We start from the raw sequence: 20,724 nt of genomic DNA, 5'->3' as shown, positions 1-20,724 counted from the left end.
AAATGAATTTGGTGAAAAAAAAAAATTTTTGAAGAAACTCTAATATTAAAAGAAAACTTACGTGAACCCCTGCAGTAATCGGGCATGATGAAATCCAGTGCGGTAATGGCCAAAAAAAATTGTCTTCCTGTCATTGCTTGAAGGTACATTTCGTAATTCCTAGTTGTAGAGTCAATCGCAATGAAAACCTGCAGGTGAAATAGAATTAAAAAAAAAAAAAAAAAATTACGATTAGAATTTAAAAAAATATATATATTTATTTGTTTTTTGGATCCACCCTATTCTTACAGAAAAATAACAGACAGTGAACTTGCATACAAGATGATAGAAATTGTGTTGCATCTTGTATAGCATTTCATCGACGGAGGAGTTTTATGAGGAGTAACGGTGAATCCGATTGATGTTCCGAAGATCAACAACGGTATCATCACACATCACAAGAGCTCAAATGCATCAAAGGTCCCATTTTCAACAATAACTTACCTTTTTTAGGCTGTAAGACCCGGCCCAATTTGTTTTTAGATCCTCCCCTATGGTTCCTATTTGTAGGGCAACCACACGATAAAGATCAGGGCCCATCCAATATTCGACGATCGTCGCAGACACGATAAAACAAATAGTCCTAAAATAAGAATAATAGGGGAAACAATCAAAAAAATAAATTGAGTAAGGACTTACCACGCTTTTCTGCAAAAAAAAAAATCACTTCCTTGTAGTTGTTCTTTTAGGTTTTGTATTTTTATTTTTTTTTTTGGTTGACAGTTCGATTTTTATTACACTCCCACCAAAAGAAACTCAAATAAGGTTTGGTTTTGTTAACTTATCTAGATCAGTTCCGACTATAGAAAAGATGTACACTCAAAAAAAAAAATATTTTGAAAATCGCAAATATAATCAATAATTATTGAATAAATCAACAAATCCGGATTATTTAATTTGTAATATTAGTGTAAGTTTTTCTATTTTTAATTTGTTTATTATTTGCTTTGTGTTGATTTTTAATTTATAGTTTTAATTTTGCAATTGTCATTACTTGGAATTTTCCTTTCAAAACGTTGGTCAGTAACTTAAAGTTTTGGGATCGCTGGAGACCGGAGTCGAAGACGTTGATGGTCAGTAGGAGGTTTACCTTGAAACTGCGCGGAGTTGCAATGACAACTATGATGCCTTATGACCCCGACCCAAAGTACACTTTAATGAATTGCTCATCATTTTCAACAGATATCTGGTTTCTCTTAGAGCCCGGAGGGGTGGAACGAAGTTGGTCGTTTCACAAAGCGTTTAACAGTGTTAACAATGCTCTTTAGGATTTTCTGGTTCAGCAGTCATGTGTCGGGTACCGTAAGAAATGTCTTTAAAAAAAATGTGTAGCTTGCTAACATTTTTTTTTAACCCGAGCGGGGGGAGAGTGTACCAACGGTAAGGGATCTGTCAATTCTGTCGAAATCTTGTGCGTGTAGTAATTTAGAGCTCCAAGAAAGTGCTTTGGTTTGCCTTTAGTGATCCTCCTGCTTCAACCACTATGACAACCCACACCCAACTCAACCATCTACCAGAGAAGTTCGGAACTTCACCAACAGAGGGCTGCTACCAGTAGGACCTCAAAGATGGTGTACCTCAAGCACTACGCCAACCCACACCCTAACGACGAGAGAAGTTCGGAACTTCACCAACAGATGGCTGCTACCATCAGGGCCTGCAAGATGGCGTATTGTGGAACATGATGGGGCGAAATAGGGATGACGTCATGGGCTACCATATGCGGCTGAGAGGTCAATATCCGCATTGAGACAGCTCATTCTGGTTCGCCATTGCTAAAGCCAACACATCGACTTTTGGTGAAGACACTAAAAATAAATGGTCTGGAAGCAAAGTCCAGAACCGTAGTTTAGACTCCGTGAGTCCGTGTCCGTGAGTCTGTCAAAACCGAGACATCCAGGTAACCACAAAAACCGAACCCGTAGCCAGCGTAGACAGTCACCCTAATTAACACCATTAAATTCCCCATCATGTTCCCAGGACCCCGAAGTTTATGCTTCAAACTTTATGAAGCTTACCAACCCGTTAGGCCTACATCTGGAACGCATAAATCCCAAGGTCAACTGTGGACCCAGCTCCGAGGCCGGATCCAGCGGATCCACTAGGCACCCATCCCACGCGGTCTACCTACGGCACTGAGGCGACGCTGGAAATTCTGCTCGTCAAGCCGCCACCTGAGGACCGTTATATCGTGGTAGCCAGCAGCTAGTTCGTCCACACCGAGATATCGTTCCGAAGACGAGAGGGAGAGTGGATATTCCGCAGCCTTACCTCCCCGTACCACGGCACCGTTTTAAGGTAGGAGTTACGATAAGGTTGAGAACCGCAAATTGTGGGTAGTGGGACACAAAACTTACCAGTGTGTTCGTAGTGCAATAAAGTGGGAAATTACGACGGGTGAAGTTAAAGTGTTTTCTTGGGCATTGTTCGCGTTAGCTTTAGCCGACCCTGAGGTGTTGTTCGGGGGGTTTCTGCCTAGTTGTCAGCTAGCGAGCCGTTTGTTACAATGGGGAAGTGAATATTTTTTCTCACTTCAAATTCAAGTGACGACTGAAGTGAATGGGGATAAATTCACTTGAAATTTAAGTGACTGCCAAGTGAAATGTATATGTCGCACTTGAATGGAAGAAAATCACTGGATCCTTGTTTTTAAGTGAAAAATCATGTGTATTTTAAGAGTGGATTTGGGTTCAGTGTGTGGAAGAATCATCACGACTTCCCTTGTTTTTAAACCGGTTTAAAAAAAGAGTAGACGACACGCTAACTTTTGGCTACCCCTTAACGAATACTTTTGACCCGTTATTTAATAAGACTGGGAGAACTCCTTTTTCCGGATAAAGTCCCTTTACCCTTTAAGGGATACTCAGCCTGATAACGCTTGTAGCGGATCAAAATTACCCCTTATTTCAAAACGCTTGTGGCGGATGAAAATTACCCCTTATTCCAAAAGGCTTGCATATGCAATTTCAGTAACTGCTTATGGGAAATAAATTACACAAAATATTATGTTTCATTTCATTTATTCAGATCACTGAAAATTGAAATATAAAATTCATTTTGTATGTGTATTCACCACCAATCCATCGTGATTCGGGTTTTAACAATCGTCTTTTTATCGTCGCACTCATCCGGAACCATGCAGTGCTGAAATATGTTACGAAAAAATATAATTTCTGAATGAAAACAATAATTCTCGCGTGAGCTTTCATTACGTCGAATGAAACAGAAACACCGAACCGAGAAAAACGCTTCTGAAATTTGAAGAGTGTTTTTCAAATCCTATTTTTATTCCTTCGCCGATAATCCTTCTAAAAATACGCAATATTCATGGAAACTAATTGTGTCAGATATTGCACATTGTGAATTTAATTTTTTGCAATTTTTAGAGCTATTTTTTAATCATATAGGAACATACGACATATTCAAACATAAATCGTTCATACGTCTGAACACATTCGTCGTTTGGAGGGGAAATTTGTTTCATTCGTTTCTTTTCTTCCGTCCTTTGATTCGTTCAACTTGCACTTACGCCCAAATGTTTCAGATGCAAATACTATGGAAAATTTTCGATTTTCTCGGCGTAGTGGCTGTTTAATAAGTGAAATATCCAGTGTAGCGGTAAATTGATGAGTAAATGCATAATGAAATGTGTGAATCAGGTGCGCCATCGGTCAAACCAGCTCGCTGCTGCTGATCAGTTTTCTGTTGCCGATCAGCTGGAGGGGAAATTTGTCTCATTCGTCCTTTGATTCGTTCAACTTGCACTTACGCCCAAATGTTTCTGAGGCAATTACCGATAAATTTTCAATTTTCTCGGCATAGTGAATGTTAACTCAGTGAGTTATCGAGTGTAGCGGTAAATTTATTAGTTAATGCGTAATAAAAGTGTGAATCGGGTGATTGGGTGACTAACAGCAGCAGGCTGCTGCCGATCAGCCTGCTGCTGTTAGTTGTTAGGTTTGCTGCTTCTGCTGCTGTTCGGTTCCTTTTCCTTGTTGCATTATTTTACAGCGTTCGAAAGCCCGCTTGAGTATCGATTTAAAAACGCTTGAAAACAAGAATCTGAAATAATATTTGTTGCGTGCTATTTTAGCAATACTGTTTATAGTATATAGAAACCATAATGACAGTGATCTAGATACTTGTCAGAATAGGCTCCACTGCTTTGTAGAACAGGAAATAAAAATGTCATTCTGAAATCGATTGTGAACCATATAGCACGTTTATCGAAAGAGGTATCAAATCATCAAAATTTTACTAAATTCTTTAAATCAGCATCTTAAATTTATTATTCTAGTATATTCGGCTAAACTCACAATCAAAATTAAAACAGTTGTTACGAAAATAGTGACTAGGAGATTTAATATGTAAGTCATTCAAATTTGTTAACCTAATTTAATACTAATCAAAATGAAAAATAATTACAGTTTTGAGCTATCACATCCATAAAATAAAACGGACGATTGCTTCAAATAACTCCGAAAGTTCGCGTAACAACACTCAAAAATATTAACATTACGAACGTGATCGTGATGAATAGGCCCCAGACCCGTTCACAGACACGCGCTTCTCGAGAACAAGATGGACATAACCTGGTTGAGGAAAACGTCAACAAAGATTCCCAGGGGGTGATACGTTTGTTCCGAGTTTTGTGGATGTTGACCGGGCTAACAAGAACGATTGCCGGTTTTGTAAACGACCGAATGGCGCGGAACGATTTATGGTGCAGTGTGTATCGTGCGAAAGATGGGACCATTTTGCGTGCGCAGGTGTTACCACAGAAACAGCGAAAGATATCGTTTACCGTTGTGCTCGCTGTGTTCCGCGAATACCAGTACCACCACCGAGCTCTGCTACTGGGCAATCCACTTCCAGCAGCACTCGCCGAGCGAAAATTGCTAGGGATTTGGAGAAACTGGAAGAGGAACTAAAACTGCAGAATGACGCGGCAAATGCGAAATTGGAGCGGGATCGTGCCTACTTGGATAAACGGTACGAGTTACTCAAACAGCAAGACGATGTGGAGGACGGTAAAAGTGAACGTAGTTACCACAGTGGGCAGTCGCGTTCCAGAACTGCGGATTGGGTTCGAGAGCAAGCGGTTGCGACCGAGAAATCCGGCCGAGGTGTTGTTGGACAAACGCCTAAACCCGATGTTCGGACCAACGAACCTGGAACAGCAACAATAGAGAAACTGTGTGGTAAAATGACATCGACTCCCATAGTTGAATCGACTTTAGAAGGCAGGTGAAGAACGATTGACAGCCTTTCTATCGGTTTCCTACCCGAGGGTGGCTCAGAGGTATCGACAGACATGTCCCTGAATCACATTCCAAAAGTCGACATCCAACCATTCGTTAACATGCTCGAGGATCAGCTAAGCTACCGGAAACCAACAGGAACTATACCCAAAACCGTTAAACCATCCTTCGAACAGTGGCAACGCGAAACGATTGGAGTACGCAAGGTTCGTGAGCTGCAGCAGATGCACGAAAAGGAAAGCGACATTCGTAGGAAACGAGAAATAGAGTTGACGGAAAAGCTTAAACATTTGGATATACAGCGGCAAGCAGAAGCAGACAGAATGAGGAAGGTGGAAGCAGATCTTCGGCAGCAACTGCAAGAATTTCGGGAACATCACGAAGGAATCTATAGACAGCGCTTGCTAGATTTGGAGAAACGTGACGACGAGCTGAACCAACTTCGACGGGTGGAAAAGCAGTTACGCGATGAGTTAGATGTAGCTCATGGACGACAACCAAGCTTAGGGGATAGTGTTTTCAATATTAGTCCCCGAACAGGTAACATTCCTCCTCCTCCATCTGCTACGTCACCGGTAAGTACCACGATTCCGAACCAAAATGCAAATATGAACCCAGAGTTTTCAAATGTGTTTACCGCACCCATAAGCTCTCCAGTTGGGGCGCGTTCACAAATGTTCTTTGAACCTCAGGCACCCTCTCCACTAAATATTTTTCCAAATTACACACCACCAATTCAACCAACATACATTCAAACACACCCGAACGATTTTCAACACCCTGTAGAGAATAATACGCAGTTTCAGTACGGTCCAACTCCCACGCAAATGGTAGCTCGTCATGTGTTCGCTAAGGACTTGCCAATATTCGATGGGAATCCTCTTGATTGGCCACTGTTTATCACCAGCTACGAGCAGTCTTCGAATGCGTGTGGGTTTTCCGATTCCGAAAATCTTTTACGTCTTCAGCGATGTTTGAAGGGGAAAGCAAAAGAAGAGGTTCATAGCTTTCTTTTGCATCCATCCACCGTTTCGAAAGTTATTTCCACTTTGCAATTAACGCTTTATGGTCGTCCTACACAAATCGTACATCATATGATAAGTAAAATTCGTTCCACTCCAGCCCCGAAAGAAGATCGGTTGGACACACTAGTAAGTTTTGGCCTCGCAGTGCAGAACATGTGCAGTCATTTGAGAGCGGTCGGCATGGAAAGTCATATGGGGAATACAAATCTTCTACAGGAGCTGGTGGATAAGTTACCGCCTGTCGTTCAGTTTAATTGGGCACTTTACCAACATCAGCTACCCACAGTGGACCTTCAATCGTTCGGTCAGTATATGGAAATGGTTACAGCTGCCACGAGTAAGATTACGTTACGTCGGGATGATCGGGTCAAGTCCAAGAACAAAGCGTTCGTGAACACCCACACAGCCGTGAATATATCTGGTGATTTAACTGAAGTTCCTAATATAAACCATCCTCCAGATACGGGAGCAGAATTCAAATCGTGCATAGCTTGCAAGGGAAAGTGTAGCTCGATGGAAAAGTGTTCTAGATTTTTAAACATGTCATTAGATGATCGTTGGTCGTTAGTGAAAGAACGCAAAGTATGTCGTCGTTGTCTTACGCCGCACCGTCGTTGGCCATGCAAAGGAGAAGTATGCGGAACCAACAATTGCCAGAAGAAGCATCATCGACTGCTGCATTTCGAACCAAAGGCTCCTGAGACAACAGTTGCAACAGTTTCTATCCATCGGCAAGTGAGTAGTTCAATCCTGTATCGAATTCTTCCAGTCACTCTGTACGGTCCCAAAGGAAAGAAAGGTGGAAACGTTTGCCTTTTTAGACGACGGTTCTGCAGTAACATTGTTAGAGGACAATATAGCCAGACAATTAGGAGCAGAAGGAAAAGCAACGTCTCTGTGTATTCAATGGACTGGAGGCGTAACTAAAACGATTTCCGGAACCAGGATCGTGGAGTTAGAGATAGCAGCCAATAGTAGTGGAATTCGGTTTCCTTTGTCGAAAGTTTATACAGTAGATTGTCTTGGTCTTCCTGAACAAAGCATTAATTACGAAGCGTTGTCTAGAGAATATAGTCATCTCAGGGGTCTTCCGGTGGCGAGTTTTAATTCAGCAGTGCCAGGAATACTTATTGGTCTCAGCAATATGCATTTATTGACAACTTTGAAGGCCAGAGAAGGAGGTACAGGAGAACCGGTAGCGATGAAGTCTCGCATTGGCTGGTCGGTGCAGGGTTGCTTACCAGGGGGAGCAGAAAGTATGCCACATCGTCAAATGCATGTTTGCGCTAGAGAGGAACAAGATCTTCATGAATATGTTCGACAGTTCTTTGAGTTCGAGAGTTTGGGAGTAACGGTGGCTCCAGAGAGAAAATCAGCTGATGATCTTCGAGCACAACACATTTTGGAATCTACAACGAAACGAGGCACAGACGGTCGTTTTGAAGTGGGGTTGCTGTGGCGATACGATTACGTGGAGTTTCCCGAAAGTAAGCCTATGGCTGAAAAACGATTCAAATGTTTGGAAAAACGGCTCCATCAGAATCCAGCTTTGTACAACTCAGTTCGACAACAAATATTAGCATATCAGCAAAAGGGATACGCACATCAGGCTTCGGAAGCAGAAATTCAATCCTTTGATATCCGACGGACATGGTACCTGCCACTTGGAATTGTACTGAACGATAAAAAGCCGGGAAAAGTTCGTCTAATTTGGGACGCTGCGGCGAAGGTCGAGGGAGTTTCACTGAACAGCATGCTGATGAAAGGTCCAGATCTATTGACTTCTTTATTGTCCGTTTTATTTCGTTATCGAGAAAGGGAGGTAGCCATTTCAGGTGACATCAGAGAGATGTTCCACCAGATGACTATGCGGAAGGAAGATCGCTCCGCCCAGCTTTTCCTGTGGCGGGACACTCCAGATCAAGATATCCAGACGATGGTAGCCGACGTTGCTATATTCGGTGCCACATGCTCACCTGCACATTCCCAGTATGTGAAAAACTTGAATGCAGCCGAACATGCGGACAGATACCCTAAAGCAGCAGCAGCGATCATGGATTCACACTACGTTGATGATTATCTTCAAAGCGTTGATACACCAGAGGAGGCGATGGAGTTAGTCGAGCAGGTGTCGAAGGTCCATGCCAACGGGGGATTCCAAATAGTCAACTGGTTGTCAAGCTCTAAATTAGTTCTGGAGAAACTAGGTGAAGTGGATCCTGCTAGCGTTAAAGCTTTACGATTTGATGGTGAGTCAGGAGAAGTAGTGGAGGAACGTCTTCTCGGAATGGTTTGGCAACCGATAACGGATACCTTCTCATTCTCACTGGTATTCCGTAAGGAAGTAACTGATTTGATCTTGGGTGAAGTGGTTCCCACAAAACGACAACTTCTTAGACTCGTGATGAGCATTTATGACCCGCTCGGCATGGTTTCAAATTTCGTAATTCATGGTAAAATACTTTTACAAGAAGTTTGGAGATCAAAAACAGGATGGGACGAACAGATTACCCCTGAAAATGTGGCACGTTTCAAGCTTTGGATAGAGTTTTTGAGGAAAATAGAAATGGTCCATATCCATCGATGTTACTTCCCTGGGTATCGCAGAGACAGTTTCCAGAGCCTGCAACTTCATATATTTGTAGACGCTAGTGAGCAGGCGTATGCAGCAGTTGCATTTTTCAGAATTGTGGATTGTGGTGTAGTTCGGTGTACCCTCGTTTCATCTAAGACCAAGGTTGCACCGCTGAAGCTGTTATCTATATCCCACGTTTGGAATTACTTGCGGCGGTTTTAGGTGTTCGGATTAGAAAAACGATTGAATCAGAGCATTCACTGGAAGTCAAGCAGACCTTTTTCTGGAGCGACTCTTCAACGGTCCTTGCTTGGATCAGGTCGGATCTACGGAAGTATAGTTTGTATGTGGGACACCGAATCAACGAAATTCTGGAATCGTCTCGAATCGACGAGTGGAGATGGGTTCCAACTCGCCTCAACGTCGCTGACGACGCAACGAAATGGGGGAAAGGACCGTCGTTTGAACCGGAAGGCCGTTGGTTTAGAGCCCCAAGTTTCCTTTACGATGAACAAGAAGAATGGCCTAAAGATCGTGCTGTACCGGAAACAATCGAGGAGGTGCGTTCATTCCGTATCAACACACACGTTTTATCAGAACCGATCGTCGATCCCACTCCCTTTTCCAAATGGGAAAGGCTGTTACGTGCTACAGGCTACGTCCATTGCTTCATCGATTCCAGGAAAATGGAGTCGAAAAAATTGACTAGTGAACACCTAAGAAAAGCGGAGCAAACTTTGTGGAAAGTAGCACAAGCTGAGTTCGGTGAGGAAATTGCAGTTTTGAATTATAACAAGAATGTCACGTTGGAGAAGAAACGGAAAATTAAGAAATCAAGTCCGATAGCAAGCTACAACGCCTTTCTAGATGAAGCAGGCGTCTTGAGAGTAAGTGGGCGTTTGGAAGCGGCTGATTGGTTACCCTATGACGCAAAGTACCCTATAATACTTCCCAAAAATCATCGGATCACCGTTTTGTTACTGGACTGGATGCATCGGAAACACCATCATGCGAATAACGAAACAGTGACCAACGAAATTCGACAGAGGTTTCGAATTCCTCGACTACGAGTACAAGTGCAATTTGCCAAGAAGAACTGCATGTGGTGTCGGGTTTACACGACAGTGCCGGCAGCACCAATAATGGGGCCACTTCCCAGAGTGAGAATCACTCCCTTTCTGCGCCCCTTTACTTATTTGGGAATCGATTATTTCGGGCCATACTTGGTTAAGGTGGGAAGATCAGCAGTGAAACGTTGGGTTGTGCTCTTTACATGCCTGACCATAAGAGCTATACATTTGGAAGTGGCAGCGACGTTGACAAGTGATTCATGTAAGAAGGCGATTCGGCGATTCATTGCTCGTCGAGGTGCGCCTGAAGAAATTTATACGGACAACGGAACCAATTTCTTGGGTGTTAGTCGTGAGCTACAAGCAGAGATGCAGAAAATCAACAACGAACTTAGCAGCACTTTTACCGACACGTCGACGCAGTGGCATTTTATTCCCCCCGCAGCGCCGCATATGGGCGGGTGCTGGGAAAGGATGGTGAGATCGGTTAAGGCAGCATTAGGATCGATACCGACAGAAAGGAAACTTGATGACGAATCACTTAGCACCGTATTGGCGGAAGCAGAACACATGGTGAACTCGAGGCCGTTGACATTTATTCCGCTGGAAACAGAAAATGATGAATCGCTGACACCTAATCATTTTTTGCTGATGAGTTCTCAAGGAGTGCGCCAGGGTATGAAAAAACCAGTAGAACAAGCTGTTGCCTTCAAAAGAAGTTGGGATACGATACAATATGTTCTACAATGCTTCTGGAGACGCTGGATCGTCGAGTACCTACCAACCATTACACGTAGGACAAAATGGTTTGAAGAAGTACGTCCGATAAAAGAGGGTGAGTTGGTTGTAATTGTGGATGAGGGTGTCAGGAATCGTTGGATACGTGGAAAGGTTCTGAAAACTCATTTGGGTAAAGATGGCATAGCCAGAGCCGCAGATCTACAAACAAACAAGGGTATTTTAACCAGACCGTTTACCAAAATCGCACTGCTAGATGTCGGAGTGCATGACACCGATGCAGAGACTACGGTGACATGAGGGGGAGGATGTTGCGTGCTATTTTAGCAATACTGTTTATAGTATATAGAAACCATAATGACAGTGATCTAGATACTTGTCAGAATAGGCTCCACTGCTTTGTAGAACAGGAAATAAAAATGTCATTCTGAAATCGATTGTGAACCATATAGCACGTTTATCGAAAGAGGTATCAAATCATCAAAATTTTACTAAATTCTTTAAATCAGCATCTTAAATTTATTATTCTAGTATATTCGGCTAAACTCACAATCAAAATTAAAACAGTTGTTACGAAAATAGTGACTAGGAGATTTAATATGTAAGTCATTCAAATTTGTTAACCTAATTTAATACTAATCAAAATGAAAAATAATTACAGTTTTGAGCTATCACATCCATAAAATAAAACGGACGATTGCTTCAAATAACTCCGAAAGTTCGCGTAACAACAATATTCATTGCCAGGTTTATATTCTGATAACCTCTACCTGTATACACTTTGCTCATGGAATCCATAGCGAATGTGCTATAGGTTTTTCTTCCTCTGCATATTCGCCGTTTGGAAGAAGGGACGTAAGCAACATTGAAATTGGCGATCAAGGTTTTGTTTCATTCGTCATTTTGCAAGTCTTAAATTTTATACATTAAAAGGGTTTAAATTTATTGTTTTATCAATCACATAGGTAAATAATGTTATAATGAAGCTTTTTTAGTGAATATCTCAGTTTTTCAAATTTTGTTTCATTCGACGTAATGAAAGCTCACGCGAGAATTATAATTTAAACGAAAATACTTACAATCTTTCTCATCATAATCTGTTTTCCGGACAAAAAAAAACGCTTTTGGATTTGTTAACATCTGAAACTACCCTTTTGAAGGGAATCGATCTTTTCGAAATAAGGGGTAATATTAATCCGATAAATTGACCCGTTATTTGACAGATCGTGAGGGTTCTCAATAACGGGTCAATTTTACGCCTTTAAGAGCACCTGTATTCGTGATCCAAACAGCCGGTTTAGACCCAAATTCCGACCCGAGCAACCGCACTGATGATCCATTATACCAGTTTCAACTCAACTTTTTTTAGAGCTGGTATAAGGATTGATCCAAAACTGATGAGATTTGGATCCAATTTGACGCAGTTCTAAACCGTTTGACAGTTAATGGAACACGAGTGCAGTTGCCAGTTTTTTGATTGGATCGGATCTAATTTCTTTGGTTCAATTCTTGTATAAATTAGACCCAAGAATAGATCACGAATACAGATGCCCTAAGGGGTAGCCAGTTAGCGTGGTTTTCAATATTTTAAAATAGGAAAAAAAAATCTTGTGTGTCGCAGAATCTGCGTGTAGATCAACAAGAACCGTAAACCGGATTGGGTCAACTCTCTCCCAAATTTGCTCTCTGTTTACATCGACATGATGCGAGCGCGAGAGTTTGCTCGCAGTGAGCTTGATGGATGAGCTGCTTGCTTGCTGTGGTTATCGACAACAGCGCCATAACAAAGGAGAGTCCGCCGAAAATTTTCCGCGTTTTTCTCGAATTAATTTGGCTAAAGTTGTTCAGCGTTTTTGTAAATCTATCAAAAAGGTGATAACTTTGAAGTGGAAGTGGTTAACCGCAGAGTGAAAGCACGATGGCCAAGTCCAAAGTGACGCTGGACTGGAAAAAGCGGGTCAAGTCCGAGTACATGAAAATCCGTGCCATCAAGCGCCACAAACGGGCGGACGAAGTCAAGGGGGCCTGGAACCGGAATCGGTGAGTACACTACAAATATTGAGTTTTAAAGGACAGCGTCAATCTAGAATATGATTGACGAATATTTACTTTCAACCAGAAATGCTTAACAATGAGGTTATGGATATCTCATCGTATTCCTACGATTTTTTTTGTAAGAATTATATTATCGAAACTTTTTTTTTCGTTTAGCCAAAAACTGCTGGATCTCCTGGTCAAGGAGAACGATAGTTGGCTGACGACTAATGCCAGCTGGATCCAAAATGACACCGAACCGCCTCACGTTGACTGTATGAAGAAAGCGGAATCTGTCAATCATGAAGGTGTTCATCAGACGGTTCCGATTCGGGTCATCAATGCCGTTACGCCGATACCGACCATGTACACTTGGGCGCCGACCCAGCAGAATTTTATGGTCGAAGACGAAACCGTGCTGCACAATATTCCCTACATGGGGGATGAGGTGCTGGACCAGGACGGTTCGTTCATCGAGGAGTTGATCAAGAACTACGATGGGAAAGTTCATGGCGAACAGGAGGGTAGTTTTATCGATGATCCCATATTTGTCGATCTAGTACACGCTTTGATGCAATACACCGGTAGAGATATCGATTCGAACAGCAACGATAGTACCAAGATGTCTAAAGCGGTCACAAGAACATCAACTGAGGAACCGCAACCGTCTACTAGTACTAAAAATAAGGGGAAACCCGACAAAGACGATGCTGACAGCAACTCCAAGGACGATACCATCCCAAAGTTTAAGCTGGAGCCCTTTGTCGTGGTTAAAAAGGAAGTCATTGATGAGAAACCCTTTCCCTCGCCTATCATTTTCCAAGCGATTAGCTCACAGTTTCCGGATTTGGGCTCACCGGAAGAATTACGTGAGAAGTACATCGAACTGACGGAGCGAGTAGACCCGGAACGTCCCCCAGAATGTACTCCGAACATCGATGGACAACGAGCTGAATCGGTTTCGCGAGAACAAACGCTTCATTCCTATCATACTCTATTCTGCCGTCGTTGTTTCAAATACGATTGCTTCCTGCACCGTAAGTATCTTTTTTTGGGTCCATATTTTGCTATCACTTTTGTTTGAAAGTTTCTTCTAGGCTTCCTACAAGCGCATAAGGCAACTGTGAAACCATCAACTTTTGGCAAACTTGTATTAATATTCTTTTCGATATTATCCTCCATTCCAAAATATCTCAACTGTTGATTCTAAACGTAAACCAAAACCCAAAAACTGTATCCAACTTCTTGCGATGGCTTCAGGAAATCGACTCGTTGGCGATCGACCGAATCGTAAGTTGTCGACAACAGCCACACGGTAGATGATCGATGGGGGAGAAATGCCCAAATGTTTAAAACGTTTATTTATTTTAAGTTCTTTTACAAAATCTGAATCCTATCATGTTTTAACGTTTCAGTCGAAAGGTTATTCATACATTCTATACTCATGTTTCTCGAATGTTCCAATTTTGTGTAAGATAAAAAATCGAATCAAAAGATCATTAGTTGTGATAAATTAAAAGATCAGTGTGCCGATTGGAATGCCGACAGTATTGGAACTTTTTTCTCTATCTCCCGGATTGGTTTCTTTCGATTGATGTTGATGTACACTTCCATCAATGTACGTTGAAATTTGAAAAACAAATCATTTCATCAATCATGTTTCTCCATGCCAACATCTTTAACGAACAACTCCTAATGGCAAACGTACTTTTCGCGTTTGCTGTTAAATCACACTCCAATTGGTCTGTTCATATAGCTGTGCGAACATATTGTTTCCAGGAACAAATTCAATCTTCAATAGTATTGATAGTCGTGCTTATTCTTGCTTTATCACCCCATCCATCTCTAGGACATCAAGCTTGCCACCCGGGACCAAACTTGCAGAAGAGAAGATGGCCTGAGCTGAAAAAGTCGACTAAACCGTGCAGCGCCAGTTGCTACATGCTCTTGGTAAGATACCCCTTACAAAAAAAAAAATGCTCCTAAGATAGTTTTTCCTGACTACGGATTTTCACTTTCAGGATGGCATGAAGGAGCGCCTCGCGGTGGATAACAAAAACAAAACTCCCATGGATTCGGGCAACGAAGCTAGCTCCGAGGACAGTAACGATAGCAGTCGCTACAGCAAGGAAGCCCCATTCGGCGGTGGTCCTTCGGCGAATGGTATTGCCCTGGTCAGTAGCAGCAGTAGAACCAGTGCTAACATGAGCTCATCCATCAACTCGGCCTCGCTTCTGAACCTGCTGGCCGACGAGGAGTGGAACGGATCGGACAAGTCTTTCTTCCGGACCCTGCAGAAAGCCTTCCTGAACAACTACTGCGCCATCGCTGAAGCAATGATGATCAAAACATGCCAACAGGTGTATCAGTTCGCGCAACAGGAAGCGGCCGATATCCCCATGATTGAAGCCAACAAGGACAATACACCACCGCGGAAGAAGAAAAAGAAGCACCGTCTTTGGTCGATGCATTGTCGCAAGATTCAGCTGAAGAAAGATTCCAGCTCGAATCATGTGTTCAATTTCACCCCTTGCGATCACCCGGGGCAATGCGATGCGAACTGTCCCTGTATTGGAGCCCAGAACTTTTGCGAAAAGTTTTGCAACTGTAGCAGCGACTGCCAGAATCGGTTCCCGGGATGCCGCTGCAAGGCACAGTGCAACACCAAACAGTGCCCCTGCTACTTGGCCGTTCGGGAATGCGATCCGGACTTGTGTCAAACATGTGGCGCGGAGCATTACGAAATTTCCAAAATCACCTGCAAGAATGTCAGTGTTCAGCGTGCGTTGCGTAAGTTTAGCTAACATAAGAAGCAAATTCCACATTTAACAATTACTTTTTTTCTCTTAAATTAGATAAACATCTTTTAATGGCCCCATCGGACGTCGCTGGATGGGGAATTTTCCTAAAAGAAAGCGCCCAGAAGAACGAATTCATCTCGGAGTATTGCGGTGAAATCATCTCGCAGGACGAGGCCGACCGCCGTGGAAAAGTCTACGACAAGTACATGTGCAGTTTCCTGTTCAATTTGAACAATGGTGAGTTCTTTATTTTTGTTAAACTTTTCAATTCAAGTTGCGTTATTATTTCCTTCACAATTTCAACAGACTTTGTCGTGGACGCCACCCGGAAGGGTAACAAAATCCGCTTTGCCAACCACTCGATCAACCCGAACTGCTACGCCAAGGTTATGATGGTCAACGGGGACCATCGGATTGGAATTTTTGCCAAACGAGCCATCCAACCGGGCGAGGAGCTGTTCTTCGACTACAGATACGGACCGACGGAGCAGCTTAAATTTGTCGGCATCGAGCGGGAAATGGAATTTCTCTAAATAACAAGATTGTTGACATTGCTGACATTTGATTTGAATATTTTGTGAACGTTTTTAATCTTTAATGTGCCCTTAACTCTAATAAAAGAACTATTTTAAGGAAGAACTAAACCGATTTCGCTACGTTTGCTATAATGGGTTTCGGTCGGGATTTGAACAGAACTTTATATTTAACAACTGCTCTTACCTGGTATTCCGTTTTCGGCACTGTTTTGTGCTCCACTGCTAGCGTTGAATCCAGTACGGTTCGATTTGACGACGCCATTGTGCTATCCAGTTGACTTACTTGGCTAACGTCCAGCATGGTAGCATTATCTGCATCTTCCTCATCGTCTCGCTGATTGACGGTTCGAGTTCGACAGATTTCGGTCTTTTCCATAACCAACAACGGCTTATCCACCTTCTGCAAACGACCATGCAGTATGTGATGCCCTATGATCAAAATCTGAATCGAGAAGAAATGTATTAAGGTATTCGATTATTCCAAACACGATGGTAGGAAATCAATAATGGACCTACAGGTTGCCCGTATTTGTTGTACAGAAGGTCTCCGATAAACTGGCCAGCCATATCGCGATCCCCTCGAACTTCCAGATCACCTTGCAGCTCAACAATGCACCATTCCTCGAGGTTTCCGTCTGGATTTGGACTGACAAAAAAATTAAACATTCAATCACATATCTCTCGATCGTCTAAGTGAAGAAATGGATATAATCATAAGGACTTGGGGAGGTGTGAAGACCTAGTAATGGACCCTATTGAGGTCAAAACCTTATCGATAGGTGGATACTAGAGGAGGTGCCAGTTGTGCTTGCTAACATCGTTGCTGTTCAGCTTCTTACGGGTGCCAGTTTCACTACACCTCGTGGTCCATGCGGAACATTTTCTGCAAGTCTCGAAGATTTCCAACGAGTGAACCACATTTTCCACCTTTGGATATGAGGACGCGCTCCACTCCCAACAGGGAAACCTCAACCAGCTTATGGATGGCCAAGGCGGTCGTTTTTGTCCAATTTGCTGTCTTTACTATTGTCACTTGCAGACTTAACTAATAGCACTAATATCACTACAATAAGATTAGATTATTGCAGCCCAAATGTTTTCATGCAGCCCAACACAAGCCGAAGAGAGTCCTGGAATTCGTCGATATGTTTCAGTATAAAGCGTAGCGTTGTGATGTGGTCCACAGATGATCGTCCGGATCGGGATCCAGCTTGTTGACGAACGGAGTGCTTATAGCGTAGTAATGAACAATCGTCATAATATTTTTTTTTTAATCATTATTATTTATTTACATAGTATACCGGGTGGTATGAAAAAAACCTAGTAATTGCTTTTGCTAAACTAAATCGAGCAGTCGAGCAGTCGCTTAAAGCAATTGCTTCGGTTGTTATGAATAAAGTTTTTTTGACAGCTGTTTTCTCAGTCAGGAGCTTTTACTTTTAGAACAAGCTAGTTTGGTATGAATAAAGCTCGAATCTAAAGCAATTGCTCGGCAAATCTCCAAGCAATTGCTCTATTTTCTAAGCATGCTCGGTAGCAGACTTTTTCAATAAAAAATTCTTTAATAACGTTATGAATTTATCAAATTAGCAATATTTCACTTCAAAACAATTCAAAAAGGCATTTTCAACATGGATAAAGAAAAGTCGAAGTGATAACCCAACTTTTTTCAAATTCTTGTCGTTGTATAAAATCAATCGTCTAAGATGAAATTAAACAAATCAATTAGTAAATATATCAAATTAAAAAAAAAAATCCGGCTATAGTGGATGAAGTCCCAATTGGCTCAAAGTAAGAAATAAATTGTAATAATTTAAAACATTATACAGATCTCTCATTTTTATATAACTCTAAGATTTAAGAAAAAATATCTAAATTAGAATGCGCGCCTATTGCCTATTTTTTATACAATGGGGTGGGGGTGGGGGAGAACTTATGATAAATATTAAAGTTAGGCCATTTTTTGTTTGACAATATTCGAATATGTATTCATTTTTCTTTAAACATCAACATACGAGCACAAATTTACCAAAAAAATCCGGTCATTCTTACACCCAACACCCGATTCGTCGACTTCAAGGCTTCTTTAGCCGTTCTTTTCAATTTTCTGATCGTCTTCTTTCATTCTACTTTAGAAAACTTCAGATTCTGCTGGTTGGATAGCTCTATTTTTCGAAGCAAAAGCTATGTTCTAAGATTTTAGTACACATCCGCTAAGCAAATGTTTATTCATACCAAACTAAGCAAATGCTTTGGACTTTTGCTTTGATTGATTTCGAGCAAAGTAAAAGCTACCGAAGCAATTGCTAAACCTTATTCATACCACTAACCGTCTCACGACATAACTTGATGAACATAATTCTTATAATTCACTCGGTCCAAGGCAACCGTTCTCCAACTTCTCGGGCTCCACACGTTCGCCAGGTCACGCTCCACTTGGTCTAACCACCTCACTCGTTGCGCCCCCGCTCGTCTTGTTCCTACCGGATTCGTAGCGAACACCTGTTTTGCAGGACAGTCGTCCGGCATTCTCGCAACATGTCCCGCCCAGCCTATCCGGCCTATCCATGTCTCGTGCCCGTAGAGAACCACCGGTCTAATGAGCGTCATATACAGGTTACACTTCGTGCGAGGGCTAAGTCTTCTCGACCGCAGTTGCTTGTGGAGTTCATAGTAGGTACGACTTCCGCTGATAATTCGCCTCCGGATCTCACGGCTGGTGTCATTGTCTGCGGTCACCAGTGAGCCGAGATAGACAAAGTCTTCGACTATCTCCAGCTCGTCGCCGTCGATCGTGACCTTGTTACTACTAGACAAGCGGATTCGGTCGGTCTCGGATCCGCAGACCAGCATGTACTTTGTCTTGGACGTATTAATCATCAACCCAATCCTTCCTGCTTCGCGTTTCAGTTTGCGGTAGATGTCTTCCACCGCCGCAGATGATCTGCCGACTATATCAATGTCATCGGCAAAGCAGATAAGTTGACTGGATCTATTGAAAATCGTGCCCCGCATTTCGCTAACCGCTCGTCGAATAACACCTTCTAGCGCCACGTTGAACATCATGCAGGATAGACCATCACCTTTTAGAAGCCCCCTGCGCGATTCGAATGAACTCGACAATTCACCCGAAATCCGCACACAGTACTGCGTTCCATCCATCGTCGCCTTGATCAGTCTGATCAGCTTCCCGGAAAAGCCGTTCTCGTCCATAATTTTCCATAGCTCGTTACGGTCGATCGTGTCGTATGCGGCTTTGAAGTCGATGAATAAATGGTGTGGTGAGCAGTGACTATTGATTATAAGAAAACTATGGTTTGTATAAACAACCATAACAAGACAACACTGCGGGGATGGATAACGATGGTTGGAAGGACAGGAGGAGTTAGGTAAACAATGTTCAGAATAACATCGTGTGCGGGAGATTGCGAGAAGTGTAAAGTGGTTCCTTGGTGTCCGGACGAATCACTACTCGGGTACAAAGAGGAGGGTACCACAAATGGCGACGAGGATGGGATTCAGATGGGAACTGGATGGAATCAAGGTAAGATTAGAATAATGATTTGCGTGCAGATGTTGTGGCTTGTGAAAATGGCGCCGTAATTGATGACGGTGTGTTTTGAAATAACTAAGGAAAAAAAAATAGACACTTCAGAAATTGGCACGAAACGTGCATGATAGCTTACGGTCTGCGTACCCGGTAAAGAAGAAGGAGGAAAATTAAATTGGCCAGTACTCCATGGGTACTGTGCAGGGAGCCAGGTTTAGGGTGTCTATCGAGTGAATTGGCCAGTATGATTTGAGTACTGTGCAGGGTGACAGGAATTATCCTGTGAGAGATCTGGGCCCGACGTTAGTCCGGCAGATCAATTGGCCGGTACCGTGGGTACTGTGCAGGGTGGCAGGAATTATCCTGTGAGAGATCTGGGGTTGGATTTATTCCGGCAGATCTATTGGCCGGTATGTTGTACCGAGCAGGGCGATAGACACAACTGGCGAAAACACATTCAAGCATATGATGGTGCTTCGAATTTTGGCCGATATGTCGCGGGTATCGTGCAGGGTACGGGTACGCAGAGTAAGCCTACAAAAGAGTGGAATTGAAAAAAAGGAATAAAAAGATACAAATTAAGTTTCTTATTCTTGAGATGTTCAGAAATGGTGCAAATAAACGGCTTTTTTTTTTAAAAAAAAAAAAAGCAGCAAAATTATGAATTGGAGCTTGGAACATATTCTTTTTGTGATTTTGATTTGCATTAAGAAAAGAAATATCGAGTAGATGAAATGATTACTCTTAGAGTTGTAACGCAAAGAAATCCAAATACGACAGTTTCGAAATCCGCGAAGATTATTTCGGAAATCTTTATACCAATCTCTACTAATTTAGACTTTTAGAATAATTCAAAGTTTCTCGTTTGATTTACATTACGCATTTGATAAACAGTAACATTTCCATTTTTGAATTTAGAATTTTAAAGTTATTCGAGTTTTGCCCTAACTGCTGTCATTGTGTTCGTTTATTAATTCAGAAGTCCACCAGTTTGGCCCGTTCGAACCTCGTTGGGGGTAAGCATAAGAGTGAATATCGATCATATATTTGCATCGTCCCGGGTGACGATTTTGTTTGTTTATTCCGAAAAACGTT

General features: G+C 42.3%; 3 protein-coding genes across 4 annotated transcripts; 2 read left to right on the top strand and 1 right to left on the bottom strand.

Moving 5' to 3' along the window:
* The first annotated feature begins 5,353 nt into the window (after positions 1–5,353).
* LOC129743191 (uncharacterized) lies at positions 5,354–11,008 on the top strand. The gene is made up of 3 exons (XM_055735165.1): positions 5,354–7,060; positions 7,116–8,976; positions 9,057–11,008. The coding sequence occupies exons 1-3, from the start codon at positions 5,354–5,356 to the stop codon at positions 11,006–11,008; spliced, it is 5,520 nt and encodes a 1,839-aa protein (XP_055591140.1).
* A 1,461-nt stretch (positions 11,009–12,469) lies between these two features.
* LOC129745616 (histone-lysine N-methyltransferase E(z)) lies at positions 12,470–16,187 on the top strand. 2 transcript variants are annotated; one of them, XM_055738801.1, is made up of 7 exons: positions 12,470–12,748; positions 12,920–13,779; positions 14,003–14,032; positions 14,592–14,692; positions 14,764–15,532; positions 15,598–15,780; positions 15,850–16,187. In XM_055738801.1, exons 1-7 carry the CDS (start codon positions 12,627–12,629, stop codon positions 16,074–16,076), a joined length of 2,292 nt encoding a protein of 763 aa, XP_055594776.1. In that variant the 5' UTR covers positions 12,470–12,626; the 3' UTR covers positions 16,077–16,187. The 2 variants fall into 2 exon arrangements, with proteins under 2 accessions (XP_055594776.1, XP_055594777.1); XM_055738802.1 differs by lacking the exon at positions 14,003–14,032.
* LOC129745625 (chromosome transmission fidelity protein 8 homolog) lies at positions 16,104–17,760 on the bottom strand. Its single transcript, XM_055738821.1, has 3 exons — positions 16,848–17,760; positions 16,596–16,725; positions 16,104–16,521 (listed from the first exon to the last, which is right to left on the bottom strand). The coding sequence occupies exons 1-3, from the start codon at positions 16,895–16,897 to the stop codon at positions 16,183–16,185; spliced, it is 519 nt and encodes a 172-aa protein (XP_055594796.1). The 5' UTR covers positions 16,898–17,760; the 3' UTR covers positions 16,104–16,182.
* Between the last annotated feature and the right edge of the window lie 2,964 nt (positions 17,761–20,724).

Source organism: Uranotaenia lowii, chromosome 2 (assembly GCF_029784155.1).
Source record: "Uranotaenia lowii strain MFRU-FL chromosome 2, ASM2978415v1, whole genome shotgun sequence".
Taxonomy (NCBI): Eukaryota; Metazoa; Arthropoda; class Insecta; order Diptera; family Culicidae; genus Uranotaenia; species Uranotaenia lowii.
This window is presented reverse-complemented; position numbering and strand designations above follow the sequence as displayed.

Excerpts from the sequence above, each read along its gene's own strand:
- LOC129743191 (XM_055735165.1), top strand. The coding sequence starts at position 5,354 with ATGTCCCTGAATCACATTCCAAAAGTCGACATCCAACCATTCGTTAAC. Across the intron at positions 7,061-7,115 it reads CAGTTTCTATCCATCGGCAA|GAAAGAAAGGTGGAAACGTT; the intron begins GTGAGTAGTTCA and ends ACGGTCCCAAAG. Across the intron at positions 8,977-9,056 it reads TCATATATTTGTAGACGCTA|ACCAAGGTTGCACCGCTGAA; the intron begins GTGAGCAGGCGT and ends GTTTCATCTAAG.
- LOC129745616 (XM_055738801.1), top strand. The coding sequence starts at position 12,627 with ATGGCCAAGTCCAAAGTGACGCTGGACTGGAAAAAGCGGGTCAAGTCC. Across the intron at positions 14,033-14,591 it reads CGTTGGCGATCGACCGAATC|GACATCAAGCTTGCCACCCG; the intron begins GTAAGTTGTCGA and ends ATCCATCTCTAG. Across the intron at positions 15,781-15,849 it reads CCTGTTCAATTTGAACAATG|ACTTTGTCGTGGACGCCACC; the intron begins GTGAGTTCTTTA and ends CAATTTCAACAG.
- LOC129745625 (XM_055738821.1), bottom strand. The coding sequence starts at position 16,897 with ATGTTAGCAAGCACAACTGGCACCTCCTCTAGTATCCACCTATCGATA. Across the intron at positions 16,726-16,847 it reads AGTATCCACCTATCGATAAG|TCCAAATCCAGACGGAAACC; the intron begins GTTTTGACCTCA and ends TTTTTTTGTCAG. Across the intron at positions 16,522-16,595 it reads ACAACAAATACGGGCAACCT|ATTTTGATCATAGGGCATCA; the intron begins GTAGGTCCATTA and ends TTCTCGATTCAG.